This window comes from Macaca thibetana, chromosome 19 (assembly GCF_024542745.1).
Source record: "Macaca thibetana thibetana isolate TM-01 chromosome 19, ASM2454274v1, whole genome shotgun sequence".
Classification (NCBI taxonomy): Eukaryota; Metazoa; Chordata; class Mammalia; order Primates; family Cercopithecidae; genus Macaca; species Macaca thibetana.
This window is the reverse complement of record NC_065596.1, coordinates 45,587,006-45,610,929: the sequence shown is the minus strand read 5'-3', so window position 1 is coordinate 45,610,929 and position 23,924 is coordinate 45,587,006. Positions and strand designations below refer to the sequence as shown.

The following is a 23,924-nucleotide window of genomic DNA, read 5'->3' as shown; positions in this document are numbered from 1 at the left end:
CTGTTGCCCCCTCCTCCCACTGACACCCTCCGGATGCCCCCATCTTGACAGACCCTCTTCCCCTACCCTGTGTCCCAGCCTCACACTGTCCTCCCGTTCTGGGTCCCCCTCCTCTGGTCGGCTCCCCTGTGTCTCATCCCGCGGATTAAGCCTTCGCCTGGTCCTCTTTTTCTGGTGACCCACACCGCCCGCAAAGCCACAGCGCATCTGGATCACCTGCTTTGGTGGCTCTTGGCCGCCAGGAGGCAGCACCCTGTTTGCGGGGCGGAGCCGGGGTGCCCGCCCCTTTCCCCCAGGGCTGAAGGGACCCCCCTCAGAGCCCGCCCACGCGAGATGAGGACTGTGGCCCAGCCCCCCCATGCCCTCCCCCTGGGGGCCGCCCGCGCTCCCGCCCCGTGCGCTTCCTGGGTGGGGCCGGGGCGGCTTCAAAACCCCCCGCCGACCCAGCCGGTCCCCGCCGCCGCCGCCCTTCGCGCCCTGGGCTATCTCCCTCCCACCTCCCTCCGCGGATCAGCCAGACAGCGAGGGCCCCGGCCGGGGGCAGGGGGGACGCCCCGTCCGGGGCACCCCCCCGGCTCTGAGCCGCCCGCGGGGCCGGCCTCGGCCGGGAGCGGAGGAAGGAGTCGCCGAGGAGCAGCCTGAGGCCCCAGAGTCTGAGACGAGCCGCTGCCGCCCCCGCCACTGCAGGGAGGAGGGGGAGGAGGAGCGGGAGGAGGGACGAGCTGGTCGGGAGAAGAGGAAAAAAACTTTTGAGACTTTTCCGTTGCCGCTGGGAGCCGGAGGCGCGGGGACCTCTTGGCGCGACGCTGCCCCGCGAGGAGGCAGGACTTGGGGACCCCAGACCGCCTCCCTTTGCCGCCGGGGACGCTTGCTCCCTCCCTGCCCCCTACACGGCGTCCCTCAGGCGCCCCCATTCCGGACCAGCCCTCGGGAGTCGCCGACCCGGCCTCCCGCAAATACTTTTCCCCAGACCTCGGGCGCACCCCCTGCACGCCGCCTTCATCCCCGGCCTGTCTCCTGAGCCCCCGCGCATCCTAGACCTTTTCTCCTCCAGGAGACGGATCTCTCTCCGACCTGCCACAGATCCCCTATTCAAGACCACCCACCTTCTGGTACCAGATCTCGCCCATCTAGGTTATTTCCGTGGGATACTGAGACACCCCCGGTCCAAGCCTCCCCTCCACCACTGCGCCCTTCTCCCTGAGGACCTCAACTTTCCCTCGAGGCCCTCCTACCTTTTCCCGGGAGAACCCCAGCCCCTGCAGGGGCGGGGCCTCCCCACCACACTAGCCCTGTTCGCGCTCTCGGCAGTGCCGGGGGGCGCCGCCTCCCCCATGCCGCCCTCCGGGCTGCGGCTGCTGCCGCTGCTGCTACCGCTGCTGTGGCTACTGGTGCTGACGCCTGGCCGGCCGGCCGCGGGACTATCCACCTGCAAGACTATCGACATGGAGCTGGTGAAGCGGAAGCGCATCGAGGCCATCCGCGGCCAGATCCTGTCCAAGCTGCGGCTCGCCAGCCCCCCGAGCCAGGGGGAGGTGCCGCCTGGCCCGCTGCCCGAGGCCGTGCTCGCCCTGTACAACAGCACCCGCGACCGGGTGGCCGGGGAGAGTGCGGAGCCGGAACCCGAACCGGAGGCCGACTACTACGCCAAGGAGGTCACCCGCGTGCTAATGGTGGAAACCCACAACGGTGAGCTCGGAGGGGCAGGGGAGCCGGGAGGGGGGCCCCCAGGGGGCGCCGGAGTGCCGGGGCCACGGGTAGGAAGTGACTGGCAGAGGAAACTGGCTGGAGGAAGAGGACCCCCCGGGGCAAAGGGAACGTGGGATGGTGGGAGGGGGGTGTCCGAAAGAGGATGGCACTGAGTCCCCTACCCCCCAGGTATCTGATCTTGGAGAGGAGGAGATAGCGAAGTGGACCGCTTCTAGAGGGCGACAGAAACATGCGGGGTCGTGGGGGTAGTGCCCTAGAGGGATAGAAGCAATAGGGGGACGGTAGAAGGCTCCCTCCTCCAGGACGCGTTGAATTGGGGAGGGGGTCGTGGGGTAGGAGAGGGGGGAGAGGGGAGCCCGGTGTGGGAGAAGCGAAGACCTCAGCATTTGGGAAAGGAGAGGCACTGGGGCAAGTTGACCCAGAGCTTGGGGGTCCTGAGGTGGAAAGATTCAAGGACAGAAAAGCTGGATGAAGGCAACCCTAGGGGGTGCGAGAAAAGTGAGAGCGGACCCATTTCCAGAGGCTGCGAGGAACACGCGGGATGCGGGGGTGGGGGAGAGTCGTAGAAAGAGAAACAGAGGTGGGTGTGATAAATGTGGGGAGAAAGGGACGGGAGGTTATTGGAAGGAGGAGGCAAGCGGGAGAGGAGCGGAGACCCAGGAGTGTGCCCGGGATGCAGAGGTGTCCTCGGTGTTTCACACGGGGATGTGAGGGACAGAGTGGGGAACCCAGAGGAGGAATTGAGCTTCCAGAAGACCTAGAATCCTGGGTCATGGGAAGAGCTTTACCGAGAGGGGAGACAAGCGTGGGAAAGGTGGTGTGAGCGGGGCGGAGGAGAGATACCCAGCGCCATCCACGCCGCGAGCACTGAGCGCCCCCCGCCCGTCCCGCCACTCGCCGCAGGATGCAGGGGAATGGGCTGAGCGGAGTCCAGCCGCAGGGGAAGTGCTGGGTGGAGAGTGACTCTACAAGACCGAGGTGAGAAAACCAAGCTGGGAGGAGTGAGAAAGCCCCACGTGGGTGCCACGCGCGGGGGGAGGAGCCTGCGCTTCCACCAAGGGGCAGGAGGACCCCGCTGCGCTAAATGCTGGCAGTCTGGACCCCAAAGCCCCAGTTCCTCTCGAGGTGGCTGGGGAAACCCCAGCGTCCGGCCGCCTCACTCTCCTCCCTTCCCTTTCCTTCCCATGCCCCCGGCGGGGGCGGGGATCGCGCGCGGAGCCCGGGGCGAGACGGGGCAGGTCTGGTCCCCGCCCTCCTGGCTGCGGCGCCTCCCGCCCTCCTCACCCCAGCTACGGGCGGGGCTCCCACTGAGCCGGCCCCGTCCATCCATGCGAGGACCCAGGCGTCCTGCGTGGTTCAGAGCTTTGGGAAAGATCCCTTAGGTTTCACTGACTTTTGGGCGGTGTGGGCTTGCCGGTCGCCGGCCCATTCTTGCGCCAGTTTACGGCTCCAGCCCAATGACGCGCACACTGCACCCAAGTCTCAGCCTTGCCTTATCTTCCGTGCTTCACCTTCGTTGTAGAGGCTCCTTTAACACTGGCACCTCCAATCCTCTTCTCCCCAACAAATGCACATGTGTCTTTTCTCGCACGTGTGTCCCCATCTGCCTCTTTCTTTTCGTCTCCGTTAGTCTCTCTGTCCACGCATGGTTTTTGTCTCTGCGACTATTTTCTCTCCCTTTCTATTTTTCTCCTCCACGGTCCTCTCTGTCTCTAGCATCTGACCGCCTCTCCTTCTCCGCAGCACCCTCCAACCCTTCCTTTCCCTCCTCTTTCTCTTCCTCCCTATCTGTCTTCCCCAGCCAAGGCTCTGCCTTTCCTTTGGGGTTTGCTGAGTAACCTCCGGGCCAAGAATAGGGCTTATTGGGGCTGGGTGGGGAGGGAGACTGGGGAAGAGGAGGAGGATCTAAGGGCGCCCTAGGAAGCTGTTTCCTCTGGCTTTCTCACCAGTCTCTTTTCACACCCCCACTATAGGAGGCTGGAAGCAGTTGCCCCAGTTGATCCAGGAGTTCATGGCCTATTCCCTCATCCTCAACCCCAAACTTTTCCTAAACTAGAAAATAACTTGGCTGGGCGCCGTGGCTCACGCCTGTAATCCCAGCACTTTGAGAGGCCAAGGCGGGTGGATCACCTGAGGTCAGGAGTTCCAGACCAGCCTGGCCAACATGGGGAAACCCCGTCTCTACTAAAAATACAAAGATTAGCTGGGCGGGGTGGCGGGCGGCGCCTGTAATCCCAGCTACTTGGGAGTCTGAGACAGGAGAATCACTTGAACCTGGGAAGCGGAGGTTGTGCCACTGCACTCCAGCCTGGGCGACAGAGACTCCGTCTCAAAAAAGAAAAGAAAACACCTTAATTCCTTTTGTCCCCACTACAGCCGTTCCTACCCAGAATGAACTTCACTTTCCCTAACCAGCTGGGGAAGGGAGTTAAGGGTGGAAAACGAATAATAAAAAGTAGAACAATCACTTAGGGGATAAGAGCACAGTCTCTAGCTGGGTGGGTGCGGTGGCTCATGCCTGTGATCTCAACATATTGGGAGACTGAGGTGGGAGGATCCCTTGAGCCCGGGAGTTCCAGCCTGCAGTGAGCCATGGTTGTGCTACTGCACTTCAGTTTGGGGGACAGAGTGAGACCCTGTCTCTTGGTGGGGGGGATGGGAAAAAAAAAGCACAGTCTCTGGAACTAGACAGCTTGAGTTTGAATCCCAGTCTGCAGCTATGTGACCTTGGGGCAAATTACTTAATCTTGGTGCCTCAGTTTCTCCATCTATTAAATGGGTATAATAATAGTATAAGGTTGTGAGGTTAAATGTCTTCATCTTTGTAAAGTGCTTTAAATAGCATCTGGTAAATAGCGCTGTTTGTGGTTTTTTTTTAATTGTTGTTGCTTTTTTTTTTGAGACAGAGTCTTACTCTGTCACCCAGGCTGGAGTACAGTGACTCAATCTCGGCACACTATAACCTCTGCCTCTCAGGTTCAAGCGATTCTCATGCCTCAACCTCCCAAGTAGCTGGGATTACAGGTGCCCGCCACCATGCCTGGCTAATTTTTGTATTTTTAGTAGAAATAGGGCTTCATCATATTGGCCAGGCTGGTCTCGAACTCCCGACCTCAGGTAATCCATCCACCTCGGCTTCCCAAAGTGCTGGGATTACAGGTGTGAGCCTCCGTGCCCAGCCAGTGCTCTTAAATGTATACATGATTGAGTGACCAGTGTATACAGAATTGGTGCCACATGGCTTGACCTGGGTCATCTAATTTCCCACTATAATCCTGGAATGGGTTCTAGAGTCGCTCTGTCTTGCCTTACAGATGAGCACCTGGCTCAGAGAGGAATTCATTTGCCCAAGGTTACACAGAGTCTGGGTGGGAGTGCAGGGAGCTTAATGTTATTGCTGGTTTTCAAAGAATAACAGGAAACTGACTTCAGAAAGAGGGTGTTAACTGCCCATGGTCAGACAGCCGAGAGGGAGCAGAGGCACTATCTGAGTCCAAAGCCTGTGCCCTTGATCCTTACTCTGCATTTTAGGGGCTCTTGCATTTGGGGCAAGGAAGGCCAGAGCAAACAGAGTGGTTCCCCTTAGTGCCAGCCTTAGTCGACTTGACAGATGATGCTACATGAGAGAGGAGTGTGGTTAGGACCCATTTTACAGAGGAGGAAACAAACCCCCAGGGGGAGAAACCACTTCCTCAAGGTCACACAGCTAAAAAGTATCACAGTCAGGGCTGGGCGCGGTGGCTCACGCCTGTAATCCCAGCACTTTGGGAGGCCAAGGCAGGTGGATCACCAGGTCAGGAGATCGAGACCATCTTGGCCAACATGGTGAAATCCCATCTCTACTAAAAATACAAAAATTAGCTGGGCGTGGTGGCATGCGCCTTTAGTCCCAGCTGCTTGGGAGGCTGAGGCAGGAGAATTGCTTGAACTGGAGAGGCAGAGGTTGCAATGAGCAGAGATCACGCCACTGCACTCCAAGCCTGGGTGACAGAGCGAGACTCTATCTCAAAAAATAAAATAAAATAAAGAATAAATAAATAAATAAAAGGTATCAGTGACTGACTCCACCCCAGAGTTGTCAGCTCCAAAACTCCTAGACTTGGGAGCACCAGCTCCCCTCACCTCTGCCAAACCCCTGATCACCTCCCTTCATTTCTCCCTGCTAGAAATCTATGACAAGTTCAAGCAGAGCACACACAGCATATATATGTTCTTCAACACATCAGAGCTCCGAGAAGCAGTACCTGAACCTGTGTTGCTCTCCCGGGCAGAGCTGCGTCTGCTGAGGCTCAAGTTAAAAGTGGAGCAGCATGTGGAGCTGTACCAGGTGAGGACATGAGCCAGAAGGAAGGTCAGGGCATGGGCTGGAGAGGGTGAGCTGTGACCAGCGGGGCGGCTGTGGGTGTGCTGGCTACAAGGTCCACCTAGATGGTCCCTGAAGGATAGAGGAATACAGACCATACAGTCCTAGGACTCTTTTTTTTTTTTTTCTTTTTTGAGACAGAGTCTCGCTCTGTTGCCAAGCTGGAGTGCAGTGGTACGACCTCAGCTCACTGCAGTCTCCGCCTCCTAGGTTCAAGTGATTCTCCTGCCTCAGCCTCCCAAGCAGCTGGGATTACAGGCGTGCACCACCATACCCAGCTAATTTTTGTATTTTTAGTAGAGACGGGGTTTTACCATGTTGGCCAGGATGGTCTTGAACTCCTGACCTTGTGATCCACCTGCCTTGGTCTCCCAAAGTGCTCAGATTACAGGCGTGAGCCACTGTGCCTTGCCTTTTTTTTTTTTTTTTTTTTGAGATGGAGTCTTGCTCTGTCGCCCAGGCTGGAGTATAATGACTTGATCTCGGCTCACTGCAGCCTCCGCCTCCTGGCTTCAAGTGATTCTCCTGCCTCAGCCACCTGAGTAGCTGGGATTACAGGCATGCACCAACACACTGGGCTAATTTTTGTATTGTTAGTAGAGATAAAGTTTTATCATGTTGGCCAGGCTTGTCTCGAACTCCTGCCCTCAAGTGATTCTCCTACCTGAGGCTCCCAGAGTGCTGGGATTACAGGCATGAGCCTCCGCACCAGGAATCTAGAGCAATTTTAAACATTCAGACTCTTTGCATCCTAGGACGTTAAACACTTAGAAGGCTGGAATCTTAGGAGTTGGACTCTTTAAGGACACAGGATTCTTGAAAGTTGGGATCTCTGAAAAGGTTGGGGACTCTAGAATCATGCTGTCCAATGTGACAGCCGCTAGTCACATTTAATTTTATTAAAATTTAAAGTATTTAAAATTAAATTAAAAATTTAGGGCCAGGCATAGTGGCTCACATCTCTAATCCCAGCACTTTGGGGAGCCGAGGCAGGCAGATTGCTTGAGCCCGGGAGTCCAAGACCAGTCTGGGAAACATTTTGAAACTTGGTCTCTACAAAAAATACTAAAATTAGCCTGTTAACGGTGATGTGTGCCTCTAGTCCCAGCTACTCAGTAGTCTGAGGTGGGAGGATTGATTGAGCCCAGGAGGTCGAGGCTATAGTGAACTGTGATTGCACCACTGCACTCCAGCCTGGGTGATGGAGCGAGACCCTGTCTCAAAAAATATATATATAGGCCAGGTATGGTGGCTCATGCCTGTAATCCCAGCACTTTGGGAGGCCAAGTGGGTGGATCACTTGAGGTCAAGAGTTCAAGACCAGCCTGGCCAACATGGTGAAACTCCATCTCTACTAAAAATACAAAAATTAGCCAGGTGTGGTGGCGGGCACCTGTAATCCCAGCTACTCAGGAGGCTGAGACGGGAGAATCGCTTGACCCTGGGAGGTGGAGACTGCAGTGAGCGGAGATCATACCATGCATTCCAGCCTGGGCAACAGAGCGAGACTCTGTCTCAAAAAATAAAAATGAAAAACAAATCCTCATTCTCACTGGTTGTATTTCTAGTGCTCTATAGTCACATGTGGTTAGCAGCTACTATTTTGGATGTTGCAGAAAAAGAACATTTCCAGAAAGTTCTTTAGGACAGCACTGCTCTAGAAGATAGGGAGCTTCCAAGAGGACTGGGGCATCTGGAAGGGCTGGAGGCTCTAGCAGTTTCTATGAGCTAGAATCCACATCAGAGGGAATGTTAAACTCATACGATGGTAGATTTCAGACTTTCATAGTGAGAGAACTTTGTCCTATGTTAGCTTGGCCTCTTGGAGTCTGGGGAATTCAGCTTTATTCTGCAGGCCCTGGAGTGGTCTATCCAGCCCCAGAAAATTCTTTTTTTTTTTTGTGGTGGAGTTTTGCTGCTGTTGCCCAGGCTGGAGTGCAATGGCACGATCTCAGCTCACTGCAACCTCTGCCTCCCGGGTTCAAGCGATTCTCCTGCCTCAGCCTCCCGAGTAGCTAGGATGACAGGCGTGCACCACCACGCCCAGCTAATTCTGTATTTTTAGTAGAGACAGGGTTTCTCCATATTGGTCAGGGTGGTCTCGAACTTCTGACCTCGGGTGATCTGCCTGCCTCGGCCTCCCAAAGTGCTGGGATTACAGGCGTGAGCCACTGCGCCCAGCCCAGAAAATTATACTACACAGATGTTGGGTGCCTCCAGCATCTAGGTGCGGCTTGGCAGACTCTTGGGTTTATAGAACATTAGTCTTCTAAAGCTTCTCAGGCTCATTAAATGTGGAAATCTTGGGATATTATCAAACATTTGAATCACAAAATGACTTCTAAGTTACTGACTTAGAATTCAGGGTGTCACATTTGCAGAACTGCATGCTCAGCAAACCCCAGAATGTTTGCAGCAGAATTTTATTGTATTTGTTATTTATTTATTTATTTATTAATATTATTTTGAGACGAAGTCTCATCCTGCCACCCAGGCTGGAGTGCAGTGGCGGGATCTTGGCTCACTGCAATCTCTATCTTCCGGGCTCAAGCAATTCTCCTGCCTCAGCCTCCCAAATAGTGGGGACTACAGGCGCACGCCACCATGCCTGGCTAATTTTTGTATTTTTAGTAGAGATGGGGTTTCACCATGTTGGCCAGGCTGGTCTTGAACTCCTGACCTCAAGTGATCCACCGCCTTGGGCTCCCAAAGTGCTGGAATTACAGGCGTGAGCCACTGTGCCCGGCCCAGAATGTTAGCAGCAGAATTTTAGCATTGTGGGCTGTCCATGCTGAGTGGGGCTTAGCATTTCACCAATGAGGAAACAGGCCGGAGAAGGCAAGAAAACACGTTCGACTGAGCTGTGTGAAGGTGTCTTGACCGCAGCCTGGGCGTTTTCTCCACCCTTCCTCTCACGGGTGCTGTGGGGGAGGATGGGTGCCACAGGACCACACAGCGTGGCTGTCTGAGAAGGTAGTGCGTGGGAACTTTCTGGAAGCAGATGGGGTGAAGGGTTGAGTTAGTATATGAGGGGGCGTGGCAGCATATACCCACTGTCTCTCTCCCAACTTCATCATCCTCTAGAAATACAGCAACAATTCCTGGCGATACCTCAGCAACCGGCTGCTGGCGCCCAGCGACTCGCCGGAGTGGTTGTCTTTTGATGTCACCGGAGTTGTGCGGCAGTGGTTGAGCCGCGGAGGTGAGGATCACTTGTGTGTCCCACCCCTGTTTCTCAGTGGGGTGCACCCCATTGTGTTGTCTTGGGGTCACTTTACCTAGGATCCCTCTCCGCCCCATACTGGTGTGAAAGTACTGAGACCTGGCTCCCCTCTGTGGCCTGGAAACCCGAGTGATTGGCTAATCTGTTTCCTGAGCACCTCTCTGCCCTGCCCTGTGATGGGTGATGCTAAGGACAGAGCAATGACCAAATCAGCCCCATCCTTGCCCTCATAGAGCTCATATAGTTCATTGGGTGGGTAGCTGGGGAACAGATCTGTAAGGCAGTGATGACCCAGAGTGGGTGGGACCGGGATGGGGAGCCCAAAGAAGGTACCTGACCCAGCCCAGAATCAGGGAGGGCTTCCTGGAGGAGGGGCACCATAGCTGATGTTGAAGGGATGAGTAGAATGGTCAGGAAAAGGAGAGGTGTAAGAGTATTCTGGGGCTGGGCACGGTGGCTTACACCTATAATCCCAGCACTTTGGAAGACTAAGGAGGATGGATCGCTGGAGTTCAGGAATTTGAGAGCAGCCTGGGTAACATGGCAAAACCCGGTGTCTACAAAAAAATACAAAAATTAGCCATGCATGCTGGCGCGCGCCTATAGTCCCAGCTGCTTGGGAGACTGAGGTGGGAGAATCACCTGCGCCTGGGAGGTCGAGGCTGCAGTGAGCCATAATCACAGTACTGCAATCCAGCCTACACGAAAGAGTGAGATCCCATCTCAAAAAAAAAGAAAAACAAGTGTTCCAGGCAAGGGGGAACAGTCTGTGCAAAGGCCCAGAGGCCAGGGAGCCTAACTCATTTGATCTGTCCCAGAGATGACTGTCTCTGTCCAGTTCCTGGCCGGGGCCATGGTGCCCATATCTCTCTCCCTCACCTCCCTCTCATATATGCTTTTATTCAATCATTGCCCACAGGTTCCTGCTGTGTGTCTGGCCCTCTGGCCCTGTGCTGGGTGGTGTGGGGGACATAGTGGTAACCAAGACAGCCCTCAGTTCTGCCCTCATGGGGCCCACAGTCACTTCTGGACACCGAAGAGATCTTGCCCCACCAGGCAGGAATGACCTAGAATGATTGAGGATGGGACGGGGAGGCACGGGCCGAGAGGACAAGGCTGGGACAGAGAGGCATGCAGGATGGGGGATGCCCTAAGCGCTGTTGGGAGCCCAGAGAAGGCTCCCAGACCCATCTGGGGAGTCTAGGAGGGCTTGCTGGGTGAGCGTGATTATGTGGAGACTCACAGGATAAATAGTAGTTTGGCCACATGAAAAAATAGGGATTGGGGGCACGGTGACTCACGCCTGTAATCCCAGCACTTTGGGAGGCCAAGGAGGGTGGATCACAAGGTCAGGATATCGAAATCATCTTGGCTGACAAGGTGAAGCTCTGTCTCTACTAAAAATCCAAAAAAAGAAAAAGTTAACCGGGCATGGTGGTGGGCGCCTGTAGTCCCAGCTACTTGGGAGGCTGAGGCAGAATGGTGTGAACCCGGGAGGCGGAGCTTGCAGTGAGCCAAGATCGCACCACTGCACTCCAGCCTGGGCAACAGAGCAAGACTCAGTCTCAAAAAAAAAAAAGAAAGAAAAAATAAGGATTAGTGGGCCAAGCACAGTGGCTCACGCCTGTAATCCCAGCACTTTGAGAGGCCAAGGTGAGTGGATCACCTGAGGTCGGGAGTTCAAGACCAGCCTGACCAACATGGAGAAATCCTGTCTCTACTAAAAATACATTAGCTGGGCGTGGTGGTGGGTGCCTGTAATCCCAGCTACTTGGGAGGCTGAGGCAGGAGAATTGCTTGAACCCAGGAGGCGGAGATTGCAGTGAGCCAAGATCGCGCCATTGTGCTCCAGCCTAGGCAACAGGAGCAAAACTCCATCTCAAAAAAAAAGAAAAAAAAGAAATGAGAAACAAAAAATAGGGATTAGGGAGCAGGTGGGCACCGAGAGGAGTGTCCTGGGCTGTTCGATAAAGGTCTAGAAGGATTTCATCTGTCTTGGTCGATGCTGAGTCCCAAGCACACAGCATAGGCTTCGGCACATCGTGGGAGCTTAGAAAATATCATTCACTCATTCATTCAAGAGATTGATGCTGGCCGGGTGCAGTGGCTCATGTCTGTAATCCTGGCACTTTGGAAGGCCAAGGCGGGAGGATTGCTTGAGCCCAGCCTGAGCAACATAGCGAGACCTCTGTCTCTACAGAAAATTTAAAAAGTAGCCGTGTAGGCTAGGTGCAGTGGCTCATGCCTGTAATCCCAGCACTTTTGGAGGCTGAGGCCAGTGGATCACCTGAGGTCAGGAGTTCAAGACCAGCCTGGCCAACATGGTGAAACCCCATCTCTACTAAAAATACAAAAAATTAGCCGGGCGTGGTGGTGCACGCTTGTTATTCCAGCTACTTGGGAGGCTGAGGCAGGAGAATCGCTTGAACCTGGGAGGCAGAGGTTGCAGTGAGCTGATATCATGCCACTGCACTCCAGCCTGGGCAACACAGCCAGACTCCATCTCAAAAAAAAAAAAAAAATTAGCCATGCATGATAACACGCGCCTGTGGTCCCAGCTACTCGGGAGGCTGAGATGGGAGGATTGCTTTGGCCTGGGAGGTTGAGGCTGTAAGACCTTGTCTCAAAAAAAAAAAAAGCTGCAGCGAGTGGGCAGAGTGGGGTGGGTGGGGGAGGCAGGAAGGAACCCCCTGGGCTTTGCTCCTTCCTTCCTCTTCCTCCAGGGGCTGGGTAAGCTGCACTCTCAGACTGGCTTCCCTCTCCCCACTCCTACAGGGGAAATTGAGGGCTTTCGCCTTAGCGCCCACTGCTCCTGTGACAGCAAAGATAACACACTGCAAGTGGACATCAACGGTGAGGCTTGCTTCCCTGGCCGTGCCCAGCTGTGACGTGTGTGCATGTGTGTGTCCCCATCTGCCCCACGCCCCACTTATCTATCCCTCTGAGAGTGTGTGTGTATGTCCTCTATCCCCTGACTCCCACACCAAAGCAGGGTTCACTACCGGCCGCCGAGGTGACCTGGCCACCATTCATGGCATGAACCGGCCTTTCCTGCTTCTCATGGCCACCCCGCTGGAGAGGGCCCAACATCTGCAAAGCTCCCGGCACCGCCGAGCCCTGGACACCAACTACTGCTTCAGGTGAGCCTTGTATCCTTGAATGGAGACCTTCCAGGCTGGGGGCATGACTGCCATCTGCTGACCAGGTGCTCCAGGTGGGACACCTGGCTGGGCGTCTGTCTCCTTTAGCTTGGAGGGCTCAGGGGATGAGGTCTGGGTGTAAGAACCGAGAGTCTTGTGCTGGGTGCGGTGGCTCACGCCTGTAATCCCAGCACTTTGGGAGGCCGAGGCAGGTGGATCACCTGAGGTCGGGAGTTGGAGACCAGCCTGGCCAACATGGTGAAACCCGTCTCTACTAAAAATCCAAAAATTAGCCAGATGTGGAGGTGGGCGCCTATAATCCCAGCTACAAAAAACAAAAAGCCCCACCCCCCCCCAAAAAAAAAAAAAAAAAAGAACTGGGATTCTTGTAAGGTTGGGATCAGGTTGCTTTTTTTTTTTTTTTTTTTTTTCATTTGAGACAGAGTCTTGCTCTGTCACCTGGGCTGGAGTACAGTGGTGCAATCTTGGCTCACTGCAACCTTTGCCTCCCGGGTTCAAGCGATTCTTCTGTCTCAGCCTCCCGAGTAGCTAGGACTACAGGCATGTGCCACCATGCCCAGCTAATTTTTTGTATCTTTAGTAGAGACAGGGTTTCACCATGTTAGCCAGGATGGTCTTGATCTCCTGACCTTGTGATCCACCTGCCTCAGCCTCCCGAAGTGCTGGGATTACAGGTGTGAGCCACCATGCCCAGCCTTGCTTTCTTTTTGGAGTGTTGGAATCACAGAATGTTAGAAAGTTGAACCCTGAGGTTGTTGGAATTCAAAGTTGGAAGGTCACCATCGTGAATCCCTAAACTGTTGGCAGGTTGAGGTTCTAGAATGCTAGAATTTGGTGTTAATTACGGAAATGGAGAATGTCGGACTCAAGGGAAGCTGAAATATTGGGATCCTAGAATTTGGGAATTCGGAATGGGAAGATGGCCCATGTGGAATTCTGCACTGCTGGCCGATTGTGGATACCAGTGTTGGCGGGTTGGAGTCCTGGAATATTGGGCTCACAGCGGTAGAATTCTGTTTTGAAACATTCACATCCACAAATGTTGGAATTGGAGAAAGCAGAATATTGGTATCCCAGCATGCTGGAACTCAATGTTGGAATGTTAGAATATTAGTATGCCGGGATTTTATTAATAGAAAGTGGCAGCAGGCTGGGCGCGGTGGCTCACGCCTATAATCCCAGCACTTTGGGAGGCTGAGGTGGGTGCATCACCTGAGGTCAGGAGTTCAAGACCAACCTGGTCAACATGGTGAAACCTCATCTCTATTAAAAATACAAAAATTAGCCGGGTGTGGTGGCGAGCACCTGTAATCCCAGCTGAGTAGCTCTGCAGGTACCCAGGGTGGGGCAGGAGAATCCCTGGAACCTGGGGGGCGGAGGTTGCAGTGAACTGAGATCACACCACTGCACTCCAGCCTGGGCAACAGTGCGAGACTCTATCTCAAAAAAAAAAAAAAAGAAAAGAAAGTGGCAGCTTGAACCTCTTGAGTGATGGCTCGGAACTTTGGAATGTTGGGATGCAATATTGGCATACTGGAATTCAGGAATGCCAAGATCCTCAAAGGTTGAAAAGTATGAATCCTAGAGAGTTGAAGATGCTGTCAGAATGTTAGAATCATAAGATGCTGGAATGCTAATACTGCAATCTAAGAAAGCTGAAATGTGGTCAGGCGCGGTGGCTCAAGCCTGTAATCCCAGCACTTTGGGAGGCCGAGACGGGCGGATCACGAGGTCAGGAGATCAAGACCATCCTGGCTAACACGGTGAAACCCCGTCTCTACTAAAAAGTACAAAAGACTAGCCAGGCGAGGTGGCGGGCGCCTGTAGTCCCAGCTACTCGGGAGGCTGAGGCAGGAGAATGGCGTGAACCCGGGAGGCGGAGCTTGCAGTGAGCTGAGATCCGGCCACTGCACTCCAGCCTGGGCGACAGAGCGAGACTCCGTCTCAAAAAAAAAAAAAAAAAAAAAAAAAAGAAAGCTGAAATGTTGGATTCCTAGAAAGTTGAAATGGAGAGTTAGTATGTTGTAAATTTAGAGTGATCATCTGACTTTATTCCTCCCCTGCTTAAAATATTTTGGTGGTGTCTCTGGGCTTTGTTACCTGCTGTTTTCCTGCCAGAAAATCAGCCCTGCTTCCAGGCTCCTTCACCACCAGATCTTACCGCCATCAGCCCAGCAACCCTGTGAATGAACAAATTGAGGTCTTTTTTGAGACGGAGTCTCTCTCTGTTGCCCAGGCTGGAGTGCAGTGGTGTGATCTTGGCTCACTGCAACCTCTGCCTCCCAGGTTCAAGCGATTCTCCTGCCTCAGCCTCCTGAGTAGCTGGGATTACAGACACGTGCCACCACAGCCGGCTAATTTCTGTTTTTTTTCAGTAGAGACTGGGTTTCACCATGTTGGTCAGGCTGTCTCGAACTCCTGACCTCGTGATCCACCCACCTCGGCCTCCCAAAGTGCTGCGATTACAGGCATGAACCACTGCACCCTGCCACAAATTGAGGTCTTGAGTGCCAACAGCAGCTGACATTACAAAGGGAGACAGCCAGCCATGTGAGCCTCTGTAGGGAGGAACCCAACGTCGCCTGGGAAGTCTTGCCGAAAAATCAAAACTGAAGGCCGGGTGCAGTGGCTCATGCCTGTAAGCCCAGCACTTTGGGAGGGCAAGGCAGGCAGATTGCTTGAGCTTAGGAGTTCAAGACCAGCCTGTGCAACATGGTAATCCCCGTCTCTCTACAAGAAAAACAAAAAACTAGCTGGGCTGGGTGGTGTGTGCCTGTAGTCCTAGCTACTTGGGAGGCTGAGGCAGGAGTGCTTGAGCCCAGGAGGCTGTGATTGCAGTGAGCCAGGATCACGCCACTACACTTCAGGACAGAGCAGGACCCTGTCTCACACACACACACACAAAAAATCAAAATCAAACCTGAATCTGATCAGGACTGTAGATGCTAACAGTTTCCTAGAAAGACAAGAACAGAGGAAATGGTCAGCAAAACTCAGACTGCGAGAAACCTGACCCAGTTTCTTCATCAAATACAATGCAAATAAGGGGAAAGCGTGCACACACACACACACACACACACACACACACACACACAGTGACCCTGGAACAATAGGGGTTTGGAGTGCTGACCCCCCATGCAGCCAAAATTCACTTTTTTTTTTTTTTGAGACGGAGTCTCGCTTTGTCTCCCAGGCTGGAGTGCAGTGGCGCGATCTTGGCTCACTGCAAGCTCCGCCTCCTGGGTTCACGCCATTCTCCTGCCTCAGCCTCCGAGTAGCTGGGACTACAGGCGCGCACCACCATGGCCAGCTAATTTTTTGTATTTTTAGTAGAGACAGGGTTTCACTGTGTTAGGCAGGATGGTCTCGATCTCCTGACCTCGTGATCCGCCCGCCTCGGCCTCCCAAAGTGCTGGGATTACAGGCGTGAGCCACCGCGCCTGGCCAAAATTCAACTTTCGACTCCTCAAAAACTTAACTACTAATAGCCTAGTGTGGACCGGAATTCTGCTTTATCCATAACATAAACAGTTGATTAATACTTTTAAAAAAAATTTTTGGAGATGGAGTCTCACTCTGTCATTCAGGCTGGAGTGCAGTGGCGCCACCTTGGCTCACTGCAACTTCTGCCTCCTGGGTTTAAGTGATTCTCTTGCTTCAGCCTCCTGAGTAGCTGGGACCACAGGTGACCACCGCCATGCCCGGCTAATTTTTTGTATTTTAGTAGAGACAGGTTTTCACCGTGTTGCCCAGGCTGTTCTCGAACTCCTGAGCCCAGGCAATCCGCCTGCCTCAGCCTCCCAAAGTGCTAGGATTACAGGCATGAACCACTGCGCCCGGCTGAATAATACATATTTTGCATATTTTATGTATTATGTCCTATATCCTTTTTTTTTTTTTTTGAGACGGAGTTTTGCTGCTGTCACTCAGGCCGGAGTGTCATGGCACAATCTCGGCTCACTGTAATCTCCACCTCCCAGGGGTTCAATTCTCCTGCCTCAGTCTCCTGAGTAGCTGGGATTACAGGCACCTGCCACCATGCCTGGCTAACTTTTGTATTTTTAGTAGAGGTGAGGTTTCACCATGTTGGCCAGGCTGCTCTGGAACTCCTGACCTCAAATGATCTACCCTCCTCGGCCTCCCAAAGTGCTGGGATTGCAGAGTGAGCCACCGTGCCTGGCCGTATTCTTTGGTTTTTTTTGTTTTGTTTTTGTTTTTGTTTTTGAGACAGAGCCTAGCTGTGTTGCTCAGGTTGGAGTGTAGTGAAGTGATCTCGGCTCACTGCAACCTCCGCCTTCCAGGTTCAAGCAATTCTCCTGCCTCAGTCTCCCAAGTAGCTGGGATTTCAGGCGCATGCCACCACACCCAGGTAATTTTTGTATTTTTAGTAGAGACAGGGTTTCACCATGTTGGCCAGGCTGGTCTCCAACTCCCTAGGTGATTCATTAGCCTTGGCCTCCCAAAGTTCTGGCATTATAGGCTTGAGCCACTGCTCCCGGCCTATGCCTGTATTTTTTAAATAAAATAAGAGAGGAAAGAAAATGTTCTTAAGAAAATCATGAGGAGGAGGAAGTATATTTTCCATTCATTGAGTGGAAGTGGCTTATAAAGGTTTTCACGTTGAGTAGGCTGAGGACGAGGAAGAAGAGGTGTTGGTCTTGCTATCTCACGGGTGGCAGAGGTGGAAGAATAATTCACCTGTCAGTGGTGAATTGTGTAATTGGACCCATGATGTCCAAGGGTCAGTCTATATATAGTTGACCCTGAATATATATAGAAAGAGAGAGAGAGATGATTCTGTAGATTTTGAAAAAAGTTCTAAGAGAGGCCAGGCATGGTGACTCATGGCCGTAATCGCAGCACTTTGGGAGGCTGAGGCAGGTGGATCACTTGAAGTCAGGAGTTGGAGACCAGCCTGGCCAACATGGTGAAACCCTGTCTGTACTAAATATACAAAAATTAGGCCGGGTGTGGTGGCTCACACCTGTAATCCCAGCACTTTGGGAGGCCGAAGTGGATAGATCACCTGAGGTCAGGAGTTCAAGACCAGTCTGGCCAATGTGGTGAAACCTCGTCTCTACTAAAAATACAAAAATGAGCTGGGCGTGGTGGCGGGGACCTGTAATTCCAGCTACTAGGAAGGCTGAGGCAGGAAAATCGCTTGAACACAGGAGGCAGAGGTTGAGGTGAGCTGAGATCAAGGCCCTGCACTCCCACCTGGGCAACAAGAGTGAGGCTCCATCTCAATAAATAAATAAATAAAATAAAAATACAAAAAGTAGCCAGGTATGGTGGCAGGCACCTGTAGTCTCAGCTACTTGGGAGACTGAGGCAGGAGAATCACTTGAACCTGGGAATCAGAGGTTGCAGTGAGCCGAGATTGCACCACTTCACTCCATCCTGGGTGACAGAGTGAGACTCCATCTCAAAAAAAAAAAAAAAAAAAAAAAATTCCTAAAAGAGATATCAACCAATTGCAATGTGTAGACCTTACTTGAATCTTTATTTACACAGGCTTTTAAAGAAATAGATATTTATGAGACAGTTGGGTAAACATGAACTCTGTCTAGACATTTGATGATATCAATGAATTGTTAATTTTCTTACATGGTATTGTGACTGTGTTTTAAAGTAGTCTTAATTAGAGATACATTTGAAATATTTATGGATGAAGCAACATTGGTGGATTGCATGTGCTTTGAGATAAACCAATGTCGGCTGGGTGCAGCGGCTCACAGCTATAATCCCACCACTTTGGGAGGCCAAGGCAGGAGGATTATTTGAGCCTAAGAGTTGGAGACCAGCCTGGGCAACATGGTGAAACCCCATCTCCCCAAAACAATATATATATCTCTCTCTATATGGTGGGCCTGGTGGTGTGTACCTGTAGTCCCAGCTACTCAGAAGGCTGATGTGGGAGGTTGGCTTGAACCCCAGGAGGTGGAGGCTACAGTGAGCTGTGATTGCACCACTGCACTCCAGCCTGGGTGACAGAGTGAGATCCTGTCTCAAAAAAAAAAAAAAAAAAAAAAAGAGAGATAGTGGATAGGGGTAGAGATGCAATGGAAATTGGCCATGAGTTGATCGTTGTTGAAGCTGCTTTTGTGTGCATTTGAAACTTTCCAGCCTGGTGTGGTAGCTTACACCTGTAATCCCAACACTTTGGAAGGCCGAGGCGGGTGGATCACATGAGGTCAGGAGTTCGAGACCAGCCTGGCCAACATGGTGAAACCCGGTCTCTACTAAAAATACAAAAAAAGTAGCTGGGCATGGTGGTGCGTGCCTGTAATCCCAGCTACTCGGGAGGCTGAGCCAGGAGAATTGCTTGAACTTGGGATGTGGAGGTTGCAGTGAGCCAAGATTGCACCACTGCACTCCAGCCTGGGCAACAGACCAAGACTCCATCTCAAAAAAAAAAAAAAAAACTTTCAAAGGAAAATTTGTTCTTAAGGCAGCTCGAACACTACCTCCTTCCTAACCCCTTTCTCCAACATCCAAGGTGAATGTGAGGCCTCTGGGCCTCCCCTGGGGCCCTAAGTAGATCTTTTACTCAACAGTCTCTGTTGGGACTTTTATTTTAAAAAAGTTTTGTAGAAACAGGGCTCATTATGCTCCCCAGGCTGGTCTTAAACTCCTTGGGCTCAAGCGATTCACCGGTCTTGGCCTCCCAAAGTGCTGAGATTACAGGCATGAGTCACTGCACCCAGCCTAGGTCTTGTGCGACTGGACGGAAGAGGCTTGGCACGGGCAAGGGCTGTGCGTATCCCAAGGCCCAGTGCAGGGTAGGCCCCAAATGCATCCTGAGAAAATAAGTCAGAGGATCACCTAGAGGGCTTGTTCAACACAGACTGTTGTTCCCAGTCCCACACACAGTTTCTGATTTCAGTGGCCTGGGGTGCCGCCTGAGAATCTGCATTTCCCACAGTTCCCAGGTGATGCTGCCGCTGGTCCTGGGAGCCCATGTGGAGAGCTGCTGACTTGGATAACAGTATCACAGACTGTTCAAATCCTAGGACCTCAGAACGCCAGCTAGGGTTGAACTAGGCATTAAAGATGATTCTGAGCTGGGCGCAGTGGCTTATACCTGTAATCCCAGCACTTTGGGAGGCCGAGGTGGGTGGATCACCTGAAGTCAAGAGTTCGAGACCAGCCTGGCCAACATGATGAAACCCAGCCTCTACTAAAAATACAAAAAATTAGCTGGGCATGGTGGCGCATGCCTGTAATCCCAGGTACTTGAGAGGCTGAGGCAGGAGAATTGCTTGAACCCGGGAGGCGGAGGTTGCAGTGAGCCAAGATCACACCATTGCACTCCAGCCTGGGCAACAGAAGTGAAACTCCATCTCAAAAAAAAAAAAAAAAAGATGATTCTGGACACTAGTTCTTCCCCTTTCGTGAGTTCAGAACCTCCTGTGAGAAAGTGAAAACCAGGAACCTTTTCCCCAGAAATACATGCACACATACATGCATGTGCATATGATCTCAGGCACTCAGGACCCTCCTCAAGCCTGCCCATGATGGTCCCTTGGCCCTCAGGTTAACACCGTATTTGATCTGGTAGCACCTACCTCTGAACAGATGAGGAAACTGAGGTCCAACCAAACTGGGTGGTACAGGCTGAGTTCACAGGGATCTCAGTTTCTTGACTTCCTTCTCAGGCTTCTGTGGCTCTTGGAAAGGCTTTATCTTGCCTCCAGGTTATCCGATGCCACTTGAAGTTGGGTTCAAGCAATTCTGCTACCTCAGCCTCCCGAGTAGCTGGGATTACAGGTGCCCGCCACCACGTCCAGCTAATTTTTGAATTTTTAGTAGAGACAGGGTCCTCAAGTCCGCCTGCCCTAGCCTCCCAAAGTGCCGGGATGACAGGTGTGAGCCACCGCACCTGGCTGGCCCCACTAATCTATGAGTGGAGGTTGCAGTGAGCCAATATCGCGCCACTGCACTCCAACGTGGGTGACCGAGCGAGACTCTGTCTCACAAAAAAAAAAAAGCACTGTCAACTTTTTCTTTCATTTTCTCTTTTCTTTTTTTCTTTTGTTTTCGAGACAGAGTCTCACCCTGTTGCCCTGGGTGGAGTGCAGTGGTGTGATCTTGGCTCACTGCAAACTCTGCTTCTTGGGATCAGGCGATTCTTGTGCCTCAGCTTCCTGAGTAGCTGGGATTACAGACAAGCACTGCCACGCCCAGCTAATTTTTGTATTTTTAGTAGAGACGGGGTTTCGCCATGTTGTTCTCAATCTCCTGACCTCAGGTGATCCACCCGCCTTGGCCTCCCAAAGTGCTGGGATTATAGGCGTGAGCCACCGCGCCCAGCCTCTTTGACAGTTCTAAGAAGTAAAACAAATCAGAAGAAGGCAGACAGAGAGTAATAGATATTGGGAACTATTATTTTTCCTATTCTGATTTAAATTGCTTTATTATGGAAAATTTCAAATGTATACAAAAGCAATGAAGATAATGAACGCCTGTAAACTCTCATCCAGCGTCATCGGTGATTAAGATTTTGCCCCATTTCAAATGCATGCATTTTTATATTTTCTTACATAACTGCAATACCATATTGCACTAAATGGAACTAACAGTCACTTGGATATTTTGGAAAGGATGGCTCAGAATGGTATCTCCGAGGAGGTGATGTTCAGTCATGTAACTGATATTTACTGAGTACCTACTGCATTCCAGGCACCGCTTTAGGAGTTAAGGGTCCTTGAGTGAAGGATATTTGAGCTAAGGTTTAAATGAAGTGAAGGGGCCAGGTGCGGTGGCTCATGCCAGTAATCCCAACACTTTGGGAGGCCAAGGCATGCAGATCGCGTGAGCCCGAGTTCGACACCAGCCTGAGCAACAGAGTGAGACCATGTCTCTAAAAAGAACAACAAATTAAAAAGAATAAATGGGCCGGATGCGGTGGCTCAGGTCTGTAATCCCAGCACTTTGGGAGGCCGAGGTGGGCGGATCACGAGGTCAGGAGTTCGAGACCAGCCTGGCCAACATGGTGAAACCCTGTCTCTACTAAAAACACACAAAAAATTAGCCAGGTGTGGTGGCACACGCCTGTAATCCCAGCTACTCGGGAGGCTGAGGCAGGAGAATCGCTTGAACCTGGGAGGCGGAGTTGCAGTGAGCCGAGATCATGCCACTGCACTCCAGCCTGGGAGACAGAGTGAGATTCTGTCTCGAAAAAAAAAAAAAGAAAAAAAAAAGAAGTGAAGGAACAAGCTGGAGTGGGTATCTGTGGGACTAGCAAGATGGAGAGGGAACAGCAGATGCAGGAGCCCTGAGATAAGACTGTCTGAGGAACAGACAGGATGCCAGTGTGGCTGGAGTGGAGTAGGCGTGAGAGAGGGAGTTGAGATCAGCCAGATTTGCTAGCACCTTGTGGCTCACGGTGAGGACTTGGGCATTTGCCGTGAGGTGGAGCCAGGTTCAGAGCAGAGGAGTGACATGACAATTTATAGCATGACCCTGGAGGGCAGAGATTTCTGTCTCTTTTTAAAAAATTGAAAAACAATTTTTTAGAGACAGGGTGTTGCTCTTTGTTGTCCAGACTGGCATGCAGTGGTGTGATCCCAGTTCACTGCAACCTCGAACTCCTGGACTCCAGCGATCCTCCCACCTCATCCTCCCAAAGTGCTGGGATTAAAGGCCTGAGCCACCATGCCTAGCCTATTTCTATCTATTTCATTTGTCCTCAGCCCCCAGTAGATCCCAGCCCAGCACACAGTAGTAGCTCAATAAACATTTGTTGCACAAACAGAGCAGATCAGTTTACATGGAGCCGTGTTATTTTGTATGTTCCAGGGTGTGGGCATGCCATGATTTATTTAGCCCCCCGGGGGATGGTCATCTGGCTTCTTACAGACTTGTCTTAAGCATTGCATGAGATTATTACATCGCTCTTAGCACAGTGCTTGACTGGAGGAAGTGCTTAATCTGTGTTAGTGATTATCATGACTATTTGTGTTGTTATTAACATGGGGTGCAAGGGAGACCCAGATGGAGATAGGGCTGGGGGGGCAACTTAGGGTGACACACACCTGGGGAGGAGGGGCACAGCGCTCCTGTGGTGGTAGCCCCTCCCTACCCCTGACGCGTCTCTCCTGCCTGCAGCTCCACGGAGAAGAACTGCTGCGTGCGGCAGCTGTATATTGACTTCCGCAAGGACCTCGGCTGGAAGTGGATCCACGAGCCCAAGGGCTACCATGCCAACTTCTGCCTGGGACCCTGCCCCTACATTTGGAGCCTGGACACGCAGTACAGCAAGGTACGTCTGGCCCACCGGGCTAGGAGGTGCGCTTGGGGGGAGCCAGGACAGAGGAAGAGGAGAGAGAAAGAGAAGTCAAGTCAGAGAGGTGAGTTGGCAGGATGGGGAGAAAGAGGGATGGGGTGGGAAAGGGAATGGATAAAGAGATGGGGAGAGAGGCAGGAAGCTAGAGAAGGGCTCTGAGCAGGGGGCAGAGGGAGATGAGATATGAAGGCCCACAGAACTGAAGTAACAGAGGGGTGGGGGTAAAGGGGAGAAGACAGGGAGATGGAAGGAAAAAGGCAGAGAGAAATGGAGAGACAAAATGAGAGAGGCAGATACAAACACAGAGTTAGAGCAAGGAGAGACAAAGACATACAACAAGGCAAGAGGCGACGACGAGGAAGGGTAGAGACTGAGAAAGAAAATCAGGCGGGCACGGCGGCTCACGCTGGTAATACCAGCACTCTGGGACACTGAAGCAGAAGGATCGCTTGGGCCCAGGAGTTCGAAAATAGCCCGGGCAGCTGAGTGAGATCCCATCTCTACCAAAAAAAAAAAAAAAAGAAAAGAAAAAAGCCAGGAGTGGTGGCGCTTGCCTGTGATTCGAGCTACTCCGGAGGCTGAGGCGGGAGGATGACTTAAGCTCAGGAGGTTGAGGCTGTAGCAAGCCTTGATCGCGCCCCTATACTCCAGCCTGGGTGGCAGAGCGAGACCCAGTCTCAACACAAAAAGAAAATCAGACAGATGGGGAGAGACAGAATAAGATAGGATGTTAGAAGATAAGAGAGACCGAATTGGAGATGGGAAGAGGGGGACAGGGATGCGGGGAGAGGCTGGCGCGGTAGGGGGTGGGGGATGGGGCAGTGGAGGGCCATCTTCCTCCCTCCACTAGCCCTGAGCCCTGACCCCGCCCGCCGCCCGCAGGTCCTGGCCCTGTACAACCAGCATAACCCGGGCGCCTCGGCGGCGCCGTGCTGCGTGCCGCAGGCGCTGGAGCCGCTGCCCATCGTGTACTACGTGGGCCGCAAGCCCAAGGTGGAGCAGCTGTCCAACATGATCGTGCGCTCCTGCAAATGCAGCTGAGGCCCCGTCCCGCCCCGCCCCACCCCGGCAGGCCCGGCCCCGCCCCGCCCCGCCCCCGCTGCCTTGCCCTTGGGGGCTGTATTTAAGGACACCCGTGCCCCAAGCCCACCTGGGGCCCCATTAAAGATGGAAAGAGGA

The 23,924-nt window shown here is 52.6% G+C and overlaps 2 protein-coding genes across 3 annotated transcripts in view; one reads left to right on the top strand and one right to left on the bottom strand.

Annotated features, from left to right (window-relative positions):
- The window catches only part of BCKDHA (branched chain keto acid dehydrogenase E1 subunit alpha), a 446,963-nt gene that overhangs the window by 414,103 nt on the left and 8,936 nt on the right, over positions 1-23,924 (bottom strand). The window lies entirely within an intron of this gene.
- On the top strand, positions 428-23,924 carry TGFB1 (transforming growth factor beta 1). 2 transcript variants are annotated; one of them, XM_050768501.1, is made up of 7 exons: positions 428-1,689; positions 5,877-6,037; positions 9,158-9,275; positions 12,072-12,149; positions 12,286-12,436; positions 22,568-22,721; positions 23,628-23,924. In XM_050768501.1, the coding sequence occupies exons 1-7, from the start codon at positions 1,335-1,337 to the stop codon at positions 23,784-23,786; spliced, it is 1,176 nt and encodes a 391-aa protein (XP_050624458.1). In that variant the 5' UTR covers positions 428-1,334; the 3' UTR covers positions 23,787-23,924. The 2 variants fall into 2 exon arrangements, with proteins under 2 accessions (XP_050624458.1, XP_050624457.1); XM_050768500.1 differs by having other exon boundaries at positions 601-1,689; positions 12,289-12,436.